Genomic DNA, 11,775 nt, shown 5'->3' on the forward strand with positions numbered 1-11,775 from the left:
CTTAGAAAAATTAATTATCTATAGTTTAAAAAATAATTTATTAATTATTTCATATATTTATTATTTGATAAATTTATATTGATTTTAGCATGTATTAAATTCAACATATATCAAGTTTTTATTTGATGTATATTTTAAATCTTCTAAAATTTCTAAAAAAATTATGTATAATATTTTATAAGTTGTAAAAATATAATATAATATTTAATTCATATAAAAAATCCTCCATTATATGTTAGAAGTTTTTAAAAATATGAATGGTTTTTAAAAATACTTTTATTATTTATAAAGTCTTTAGAAATCTATAATAAGAATTATAAATCTTTTATAAAATATATTTTTAGTTATTAAGTATTCTATATTTTTATTAAATCTTATTTTATAAATCAACTTAAGACAAAGAAGTCATAATTTATGTAATGATAAGTTTAAGACTCTTCAAACTTTCTAATAGAAATTCTAGAATAATCCAAGTACAATATTCTTTTACTTTCATGTCTTTTTAAAAAATATTAAGTACTAAAATTCTCATAAAATTTATACTACTTTTTACTTAATTTGGAGTTATTAATACAACTTTTAACTTTTATATGGAGTTCTTTAAATTACCAAAAGCATCTATAATAGATTTAAAATATTAATTTCAAAATAATATTTGAGTACTAGGTTTGAATTCTTGAACATATATAACATACTTTACATACAAAAATAACAAATTTCTTTTAATTTTAAAAAAACTTAATAATATAATAATAATAATAATAATAAATATTTAATATATTAACAAAAATTAAATTACATAATATTTAATCTACAATATATATTTTCTTAAAAAACATAATTATAAACCAATTATTTATAGGACATAATGTTCAAATAATAAAAAAAATACTTACCACTAAATAAATTTTAAATTTTTTTTACTATTATAATAAAAAAATTAAATTTAAATAACACACGCACATACACACACACACACACACACACACATATATATATATATATATATATATATAGACTAGTTGATTGAATCTTGCATGTCATTTAAATATATTTAGAGTAAAGAATAAATTCTTATAATTTATAAAATAAAATATATTATAAAAACAAATCTCATTTTAATATGATGTTTATTAAGTTTAAAATCATAATAAAATTATATATTGAAGTTTTCAAATACAAAATATATAAATTTTAAAATAGTCAAAATATAAAGGTAAAATATTCTATATACTATTTTTTAACAAATATATATACATAAAAATAATGTATATATTTATTAATTTATAAAATTATCTAATTAAAAATATATACAAATTAAACTTTTTAATTAAATATAATATAAATTTAGAGTTATAATTTATAAAATATATTACATGTATTCATATATAGATATATTTACAAACACACATATACATGCATATATAACAAGTTAGAAAAAAAATAGAATAAAAAAAAGTGATAATTATAAAATACATTTAAACTCTTATAATGATTTGAAGATTTTATATAAGTCAAGTATAGCTTTTTAGAGTTTACTTGGAGAAGTTTTATTAGTACAAGAAGAGATCTTTATATAAAGTAATTTATAAAAATAGAGTCCTCCATGCAAAGTAAAGTTTTATATTCAAATCCTTTTAAAATAAAATAAAGTAAAAATAGAAAACTTTTGGGCATATTTGGTGTGGTTGTAGAAAAATAGATATCTAGCTAGTACTAGGTATATGATAAACAAAAACTCTAAATGGCTTCTCATGCCAAAATACTATAATAAGCCTTAAATCCTTAAGTTTTCCTAATTGCTCATAATTAGTTTTTTATTTTTATTTTTATATCCCAAACCCTTAACCTTGTACCCCTACTATCAATACTTTATGGGCTCCTAACAATTGGTTGCATGTCAAGGAATTGCTCATAGAACTTGATGTAGCTACCAAACATCTATGTCTGTAGACATTTATGGATGATGGACAAATGAAATAGAAAGGTGAGAGTGCAAGTAAGGTACCTATTCTCAACAATAGGTTTGGTCTAACTTGTGCTTTTAACCTTTTCTTTTGTCTTTTTCTTGCTATTCTTTTATATTGCTATAAATATATGAGGAATCTTTGGGAGGAGCCAATGTCAAGAAAATTAAATCTAGAGGGGCATATCGTACAAATACGAAATCGTACATACACGAGTAAAATACCGACTGGTATTAACACTGTCACCGAAGCGAATGAATGCGAAGGTGGACGGGGTCCGCGAACCGCAACACGGATAAGCTCGACTCGCAGATCCCGAACTGTTGAGCTGGGCCGATGCCAACCGCATCCGCATTCAAGCTCTCGGCTTGCCATTTCGCACAAGATCCAGAACGACTGCCCAAAATTCAGGCACTACCTAAAAAACACGGCTGATCCGTGGCGCTGACTCAACTTGCTTCACGCTCCGGCAGACGAGTTGCCCAATAAAGCTCAAGCCTGACTGCTTCGGGGGCATATTCGCCTCGTGCGTTGCAAACGGATTAGCCAGTGTTGTCATAGTTATCGCACGGCCGCTAGTCAAGTATACGATCAGAGCCGAGCTGATTTTGCTTCGTCAATACTAATAATTGAGTGCTAAAATGATCATCACACTGCCATGCTCCGAACTTTGATGTTCGTTCCGGGGCATTGTGTGCTCGTGTCCCTGACGACTTTGACACTTGAACGTCATCCTCCGAAAGATCCTTGACGTGGGTCGTTGGGGCACATCGCCGCCATAATCGACACGCTTTGGCAATTGTATATTCTGTTGCGTGTTTGGGTGGGATACGCAGTGGGTATGTGGAAGTGGGAACAGTGAACTTGCCTCAAGTGTCGATCTCCGAGAAAATCGTCGGTGAGACATTTGGCGCGGAATGGATGAAGCTGTCTATATTGGTTGACGTTTGGGGAAAAGTCTGCACCTTTGCTTGTAGGAGTGAATCAATCCGCAGGGTCGTCTTATTTTTCTTCTTCTGATTCTTCATCTCCTTCTTCACTAAACTTGAGTGCCCTCTTTTCTCGGTGGTGCCAATGTGTCCAATTCTGCTTTTATTTAGTCTGAACTGCCCTCCTGTGACTGCAACTTACAACTTGAACTTGTGAGACCTCCGTGAAGTTCTAGTAATGTCTAACCTTCTCTCTGAACTCAGTTTTGGTTTTCCGCTTCACAACAACACGAGAGGGTTTCAATATTTCTTGCCTCCGACGAATTGCTCTTGTTTTGCTAGGTAAGCAGTGCTACTCCATTTCAAGGTGAAGATCAAATCGAGAAGCTGGAGTTTCTAGAATCGATTCCCGGCCAGTTGACTCACCAGGAGTGGGGAGTCTTTCTGATTTCTCTCTAAAAGAGTTCACAGCCATGTTAATCATTCTCGACGCAGATGGCAATAGGGGATTTTATCATATGTGTTCGTGGAGTTGTTCTTCGTTACTTGGGCCACGACCCGAACTCTAAGAAGATTACTTCTAGAACGAGCCGCAACTGGATTCGAGGATTCCTTGGGCCTGATTTCGATTGAAGAGTGTCAAATGTAGCGAAGATTCATGAAGATTGTATCTAGCTAAATTAAAGTCGACGACAATGGAAGGAAGATGTGATATTAATGTCTATTCCGACTGTTGAAGCACTGTAGAAAGTGCATTCAAAGGTTTGTTCAGCGTGCATGTGTGGTCGACCAGTTTACATGTAGGAAAAGTCTGGCGATCAGCAGGGATCCTTTTTGCTCCAGCAATTTGGTGGCTCTCCGAAATATGCCATAGCAACAAGGTCTCTGGTGAACTCCATACTTTTCCTACATGAAAAAAAGGCTCCGAGCATGATCCATTGTTGTAGAATAGGTTGAAAAGCATTTGATCATCTGAGGCCTAGTTGCTCAAACACGGCTTAGAGCATTAAGCTATTCCGTTTTATCAACACCACACAAGTGAGTCGTGCAAATATACATGTGTTTATAGTTTACGGTGAATGACTTACTGCATTCAACTACTGGGTTAATCATTTGTACACCTCACTGGATTTACTGCTCTCTCTCTCAACTTCCATTTTGTGAAGTCCAACTTACCAAATCATGGTCGATGTACAAATTGAAAGGGAATATCTAGGCCTTCTTGTTGAGATTCGCATGGTTGGTTAGCGTCCATACTCGAATAACTTGGTCTGAATGTGCCCCAACCTCTGCCAACTTGATTCTCTTGGAATCACAGTCTCCCTAATACGTCATCATCATTTCTCATTTCACTTCAAACGAACTTGAAACACAAGCGTCTCATCCATTATTCTGTTTAAACTAATACAGTAAAATGATAAGATGGAGCTGCAGTACTCAATGTGGATCCAGATCTCAACATCGGAGATTGAGACATCAAAACTAGTGCATGACCAGTAAGATAACCTAATCTTCATCAACCAGAGACGAATCGTCGATGTACACGGAACTTAAACATATAGAAGCAGGCGGATCTTGCACGAGGAAGCACTCTTAAGTAACCCATATTGTTCCAATTGTAATATGTGATAACCTCTTCAAACACAGACGGAGTATACCACGGAAACACTGCGAGAAAGAAGTCATTAAGAAAGAATCAGACGAGAGCTCGGTAACCCATCTTCCTCCGAATTACTGCAAGAAAGAGGAGTCATCGGGGAATCTTGATTGGAGCTGACTAGTCAAAGCATAAGCTCCATTCGTTTCAGTAAATCGGTTACCGCCAGAGCATAGAGGAAATTCCAAGAGGCACACACCGTGCAGTGTAAGCAGTTGAAGTTTTCGCTCAACAGTACAGAGGTCTTCATCATGTCTTATAGAAAATTCATCAAGAACTGATCTAAAGCTCACGACACAGCTTTGTTTCTATCTTGTGTTCGGAGTATATGCAGATATCGCAAACTCCATCGAATCTTTCTTCAGTTATGTGTTTGCATGTTGTAAGTGGGCTCAGCCTGAAGGCCTACCCCCAGCTCAAGCAGCACAGAAGACATTAAAGAACTGGTTCAAGCTATTGCATACAGTAACATGCATATAATTTTTTTTTCTTAAATTTTCTACTAAGCCCAAAATTTGGGGTCAAAGGAAGCAGAGGCTAAAAAATACTTAAGCCGCAGCTGTGGAAGGGTTATGGCAAGCGGTTAGGAAGAAGTAATTAGGCAGTATGGAGAATGGCAAAACTTTATATTGACTTAAAAAGACTCATGCACAAGTGGCCAAAATTGGTCCAGGCACCACATGAATGCCTCCATAACCTATTGTCTCCCTAACCCATTGCTACTAGCACCAATCTTCTCAAATGATGTTTCTAATATTCAATATGTTTCTAATATTCAATCTCATATCATTTGAATTAATCTTGGTTTTATAATGGCTAACCCAAAGTTTGATCCTAAAGTTGAAGTTTTGTAATCAACTCTAGATTTATCACATAGAACACAATGAACTTTCCAAGATGCATTGCCTATATGTATACTAAGGTAGCTTGGGCACCAATCCAAAGCTCAACATACTATGTCTCTTCCTTGATCTATTGGAGTTTTTACTTAAGAGCATTTACTAGCACCTTCATTTGCACTTAACTTAGATATTTGAATTGGATCTTTGAATATACCAATTAAGATGGCTACATCAATTGTCATTTCAAATAATCTAAAATAATAATTCCAAAGATGATCTAAAGTTATTTAGACAATGTCAAATAATTCAATAGAGGCTATCCTTCCTATATTTGAAGAAGGTCATTTTTGCCTACTTCTTAGACTTAGACAATAGGATGGTTTCCATTCTTGTTTGTTTTGGAGGCAATATTACTCTTTGCATTTTTTCTACTTTAGCAATTCTTTTGTCTTTTGATTAGATATCTGTGACTTTTTCATCATGAAGATTGGTTTTTAAGAATTATTATACCATTTCTTCTTGTATTCATTCTTCATTTTCTATAGGAGTGAACAATTTCTTTGCTTGGTACAAATAATAAAAAGAAGGTAAGATGGAGAATATGCAATTTTCATTTGTATTGGCTGCACCTTATAGAATTGAATTAAGGATCAACTTTGCCCTATTCGGAACCCGTGTCTTGATAACAGTTCCTTCTAAGATTATTGTCTAAGTCTTATTAATTTGCTTTGTATGGTTGGAATAGAATATTAGGAATAAGAATTCAAACACTTGCTTTTATTGTTTTCTTTATACTTTACTTAACTTGTATACTTCATTTTGAATTGTACAAGTTGAAAACAAATATCAAAGCTATTTCTAATGTCAATTTTTTGCTCTTTAGGCATAGACTATTATCCTTATTCTTCAAATGATATGCATACATAATTAAAGGGAGATTCCACTTGTTTGTTTGTTTGTTTGTTTGTTTGTTTGTTTGTTTTTTTTTTTCCTAATAGTGTCTTTTATTTCAAAAAGTAGTTCTTTTAAAATTGATTCTAAAGACCATTTTTTCATTGCAAAACCACAAAGACAATTGATAGATATGGAAATATAGATTTAGATTTGGAAATTGATTGGATAATATTGACTAGATTTTAGCACAAAGTCCAATTCTGATCACACTGAATTACAAGTATAATTTCTATCACATAAGTCTACAAGAATTAAACACAGTGTTGGAATTCTTTTCAAGATCCACCTTTAATTTGCAATATCAACAACCTTTTGATTAAATGCATTAAAATAAAGCTGATTTGTGTATAATATGGAGTAAAATACTTAAAATTATTTCTATTATGATAATGTCTAAAGCTAGAGATATTTAATTTTTAAAAATAGATATTTCAAAAAAAATTAATAAATAAATAAAATTAATAATTATTTTAGAACTCTACTTAGAAACAAAAACATATTAATTTTTTTTTTTTTTATATATATATATATACATATACATATATATATATATATATTCTCCATCTCCTCAAGCAGCCCCTTTCATTCACCAAAACTACCCACACGAAGAGGCTCTAAGCATAAATACAATGCATCAATACAATGAAGAAGAAGCCACGTCACCATGAATAGGAAAGGGAGCGTAAGACCGACGACAAGTAAAGAGACGACGTGGCAGCAAGCATCAAGGACGATAGCTATGGGCGTGAGAGGCGTCAAACATTTGTGGATGAAAAATGGGGGCAAAGAGGATGAAAAATCCTCCGCCCTTCTCATCCCCAATTGCTTGGTGTGGCATATCTGTGGCTCCTGGTACCACAGCTCTGCGCATGAAGAGGAATCTGGCCCCACGCTGATCTGTTCTTCAGCTTGATCGCGGCATACGCATATTGTCCACCTACTCATCTTTGTACAACCTGGCTGTTTGTCGCCTACTGAAGCGTAGCGTGAGATAGGTTTTCGAAGGAATTCCATTGGTCTCAGGCTCTGGCATCCGGACATTCCCTGGACGGAGAAAGCCTCAAAAGAATTCTAATGTAACGTACTTCGTTACAAGGTTTGTTACACCGTGACTGTACGTGCTCACTTCCGAATTGCTTCCCTGCATCCAGAGTTATCTCGGTTTCAGTCTGCTTCCACAACACTGGAGGGATCGTTCTCTTTTTTATGCTGTGCTACCATGCATGTCATGGTGCGGGAGCCGATCTGTAGCTTTCTGACCTTCGAATTCGATTAGCAGTGTCGGGAATCGGTCTGTTCTGTGGAGCTGATTGCATGCAGTTCGTTTTCGGTAGTTCTTAATGGCTGCATTGTTGCTTTTGTGAGTGGATAGATTCTGAGTAAGGGTGGAACATTGTTTTAAGGCCTTGCAGGGTAAAGGTCCCAGGAGGGTTGATTAGCAGTGCCTTATCTCTATCTTTATTCGCACGTCGAACTCCTGCCAAGTGCGATGGTCCACGAAATGCTCGGAGAGAGTTTGTGATCGATGATTAGGAAGCTGATGATTAGTAGATTGTATCAATACTTTCATGGAATTCGGTCAGCTCTCTTGGACAATGACTTCTTCAGCAGGGACTGTTGACAACATGATTGCATTGTGGCCATTGGAACATGATTAGTCCAGATCTGACGCTCAAAAGAAGTTATAAAACGTTTAGAATATGTCTGTTAACAAATTTTTCGTGTCAGAGACGTTTCAAGCCGAGCACGAGCAGTTGTAGGACCCAACTTCCGATGATCAGGTGGCAATTAGCGTTGTGCGAACATGTAAAGGAGCACATTCAAAACGCTCTCAACAGATCAAACTGCAAATGACATTCTACTATGTTGATTTGTGTCATCGAATTTTGTTAGTTTTCTTAATTGTCAAATGTGGCAACATCCTCAAGATTGAGCTGTTTTAAGCCAGTATTCTCCAAGTAAATGATGGATTGGAATTGAACGTAATTATGTCCCCCCCAAGCTTACCTGCCACCTTGGTTGGGCTGTTTACTTTGAAGTAACTGAATCCTAGCATGCAGTGGCGTAATGAATGTGCTGTCGATTTACTTTGTATTTTAGTATTTACACTAATACAGGTAGGAAGTGCAGTCTATCATGTGGTTGGATACTATCGTAAGTCATACTGAGTGTGCTTTTCCTGAAAAACAGTAAGCGCATCTTTCAGTATTTTCTTCAATTATACTCGCCGATATGAAATCATATCGACTCCGTTAGAGTGGATACTGTAGCTGATAATACAATGGAGCTCAGTACGACGTTCCTGATCCTCCGTTGAATCGTTCTCCGGCGTTTTCCAAATTGTTAGTCTATGACCATATGTCGGGCGAGGTTTGGCCATGTTGAGGTGACAGCGTGGAACTTAGTTAAAACCATTGTTTCGGGGGGTCTGCTCAGACTTTTAAAGAGAAAATTTCTTCTCGGAACACATTATGGGAGAATGACAGCTGCCATGATGTAACAGATTCCAACAGAGAATGTATTCCAGGAACGTGGCGGCTTTAAGCGTTTCAAAGCTATATCCTTCCCTTCAGCTGAGATCTGCAGCCAAAACGGAGAAGCCATTCATGAAGAGACCGGCAGTGTATAAATCTGCTGACGATCAGCCCATTTCGCGGTCTCCGGATGCAGGCGAAAAAGTTGTTCCACTTCCCGTCCTGATGAGTAGGAGGATGGGCTCCAGGACATGGATGAGATTTGATGCAATTGGGAATTCTGAAATTTTCGATTGCGACAGGAACGGTCTATTGAAACGTGTTTCCGTGTTGGCAAGAGACCTTCGCATATTGGGACCCATGTTCTCACGATCCTCTCATATTCTAGGTAATTGTTCATCGAATATGGAATCTATTTCATTTGGATTCTATTTGACATAGAAATATTATAAGTCTGCGTGCTTGGAAATGAGATGATACACCGCTGATTGCTGTCAGCACGGAACAAACTACAAGCATTATTTGATGCTTCTTTTCTTTTCTTTTCTTTTTTGTGTTTTTGATTTTGAGCTTAAAGTCCTATTCAAAGCTGGACGGGCTGTCATTTCCAGAGCTTAAAATGGGAGGAATTGTGATAAATGGAATCCATTGTTATTGAACGTTTACGGGTCATTTAGACTCTCTCCATGCTTGTATTGTGGACAATCTATTTTCCTTTTTAAGGTTTTAGAATCAGAGCAGTTTGTAGTTCGCAACGAAAATTTCCAGTCTGAGTGCTAGATGGTGCAGGAAGGAAAGATCTGTCTGTTTATCTTTCAATTGCTTTAAAAAATGCGAGCTCCTTGATGAATGTGTGTGATTATTTTTCGCAGCAAGGGAGAACTCGATGGTGATTAATTTGGATTTTGTGAAAGCAATAATAACATCAAAAGAGGTTTATGTTCCCGATCCCTTCATCCGGGAAGCTAAGCCCTTTGTAGAGCAGCTTGGTATGCGATTTTCTCCTCAGAACAAATTATGGATCAATCCTGGAGAGCTGAGTATGTCACCTGTTGGACAGGTGTGCACAACAGATGACAGCCTACAAGAACAACTCCCTTTCGAGTTCCAAGTTTTGGAAATCGCGCTTGATGTAGTTTGCAGCCACCTTGAGACAAACGTGCACGCTCTGGAAATGACAGCCCGTCCAGCTTTGAACATGTTAACTAGAGGAGTTAGCACAAGGAGTCTCGAGCTTGTCCGAATGGTCAAGAGCCGGCTTACTCATTTAAGTGCTCGAAGTCAGAAAGTAAGTGCTCTTTCACGCCCCAGAGTTCACTAGCATCAGGAAACCTGCAATCGTTGCGTGCAATTACGCAATCAATCTTTACCATGTTGTGACTATTCGGCTCTTTGGAGACAATGAAGGCCTCTGTCAAGTTATCTGCTTGAATACAAAGGCCAATCTAGTCAGAATACAATGGAGGCCTCTCCCTGTGACGACCTTGTAAACTCTGTTGGTTGGAATGGAATTGTTATTTCAGAAGTTATTTGTTAACCTTTTCTGAAGGCCTATGCTGAAATTGTACAAACCAGGTCAGAGATGAACTTATGCAACTCTTGGAGGATGACGAAGAAATGGCGGACCTACACTTGACTCGGAAGCAACTTCGAATACAGCACCTGGACCCACCACCCCAAACTAAATCTTCAGATACTTTGGTAACAATGAGCTCAGCTGCATCACTCAAGTTGGCCCGACAGAATTCGTACAGAGGAAATGGTCATTGTAACCGCCGTAGCTCAGTAACACCCAGCACTACCAGAGTCTATGATGTTGAAGAGTTGGAGATGTTACTAGATGCCTACTTTATGCAAGTGGATGCTGGCCTTAACAAGCTCTCACTGGTGAGTTTTCAAACATAGCAAAACCCTGGAAACAAATTTGCTTTCAAGCGAACCTTGGGGTCCTATTATAAAAAATAGTGTTCAAATCATCATTAATATGCAAACCATATTTGGATAGACTTGGTTTCAGGGATCAAGAACATTTCTTCTAGTGCAGCCGCTTTGGTTCAACATGCAGAATTATGCACGAGGTTCATCCCATCTAGTATCCTAATTTGTGTTTCATAAGTCAACATGATCCTTCACATGTTTACGATTGCCGATGTCAGGTTCGAGAATACATAGATGATACAGAGGATTACGTCAACGTACGGCTTGACCACCTAAGGAACCAGCTCTTTCAATTTCAGATCACATTGGGTGCATCCGCCTTGTCTATTTCAGCTGCCATGGGCATAATTGGAGTGTTCTGCATAAACATCTACAACCTATCACCATACAACAATCCTGACTGGTTTGTACCAAGCTTATGCTGCAGCATGCTCATTGCATTTTTAGTTTATGTGGGCATAGTCAGTTATGTGCAATGGAAGGGGCTTTTCGAGAAATGAAACTATAACAGCAAGTACCTATTGATAAAGCAAGCTATTATTTGGTAAACTTGCAAGGAAGGGGATATTGGACTCTCATGGCCGAGCTTCACTTTCTACTGGCTTCCTTGATAGTTGAAGGCGTTACATTCGTCATATTCGGTATGGGCATGTTCTTTAAGTTCCTTGAAAAAGAAGAATTGGAAGAGGAAATGAGAACATATGACTTGTGACGAGGTGGTCAATTGTTGTAACAGTTATATATTATAAAAGTAAAGATCGCTAACTAAAATATAATCGTCTATAGAATCGCTTGGCAGCAATCCCTCCAGTTTCTTGGTATCTTTTCAATGATTCCATTAGCTGCCCATGAGAGATTCGGAGTTCGCACCTTATTATAACCAGAGTTTGTATGCCCTGAGTTGCCAATTTGCTTGTCAATCAAAAGTGTGAGTTGTAAAGCTGTAGACCTTGGCTTACAGGGTCTTGTTTGAGAATCATCTAGCCAAGAAAAAATGAAGCTTCGGTGCTGACG

General features: G+C 36.5%; 1 protein-coding gene and 1 long non-coding RNA gene across 4 annotated transcripts; both read left to right on the plus strand.

Annotated features, from left to right (window-relative positions):
- The first annotated feature begins 2,493 nt into the window (after positions 1-2,493).
- Positions 2,494-4,026, plus strand: LOC112280967 (uncharacterized). The gene is made up of 2 exons (XR_002969469.3): positions 2,494-2,865; positions 3,239-4,026. It is a non-coding gene; the product is annotated as an uncharacterized LOC112280967 (long non-coding RNA).
- A 3,266-nt stretch (positions 4,027-7,292) lies between these two features.
- Positions 7,293-11,537, plus strand: LOC112281135 (magnesium transporter MRS2-4). Of its 3 annotated transcripts, none has more exons than XM_090249925.1 (5): positions 7,293-7,463; positions 8,853-9,211; positions 9,696-10,111; positions 10,399-10,710; positions 10,980-11,537. In XM_090249925.1, exons 2-5 carry the CDS (start codon positions 8,866-8,868, stop codon positions 11,259-11,261), a joined length of 1,356 nt encoding a protein of 451 aa, XP_090106051.1. In that variant the 5' UTR covers positions 7,293-7,463; positions 8,853-8,865; the 3' UTR covers positions 11,262-11,537. The 3 variants fall into 3 exon arrangements, with proteins under 3 accessions (XP_090106051.1, XP_090106050.1, XP_024373106.1); XM_024517338.3 differs by having other exon boundaries at positions 7,456-7,580; XM_090249924.1 differs by having other exon boundaries at positions 7,443-9,211.
- The last annotated feature ends 238 nt before the right edge of the window (positions 11,538-11,775 follow it).

This window comes from Physcomitrium patens, chromosome 4, assembly GCF_059467195.1.
Source record: "Physcomitrium patens ecotype Gransden chromosome 4, ASM5946719v1, whole genome shotgun sequence".
Lineage (NCBI taxonomy): Eukaryota > Viridiplantae > Streptophyta > Bryopsida > Funariales > Funariaceae > Physcomitrium > Physcomitrium patens.

Excerpts from the sequence above, each read along its gene's own strand:
- LOC112281135 (XM_090249925.1), top strand. The coding sequence starts at position 8,866 with ATGTATTCCAGGAACGTGGCGGCTTTAAGCGTTTCAAAGCTATATCCT. Across the intron at positions 9,212-9,695 it reads ACGATCCTCTCATATTCTAG|CAAGGGAGAACTCGATGGTG; the intron begins GTAATTGTTCAT and ends TATTTTTCGCAG. Across the intron at positions 10,711-10,979 it reads GCCTTAACAAGCTCTCACTG|GTTCGAGAATACATAGATGA; the intron begins GTGAGTTTTCAA and ends TGCCGATGTCAG.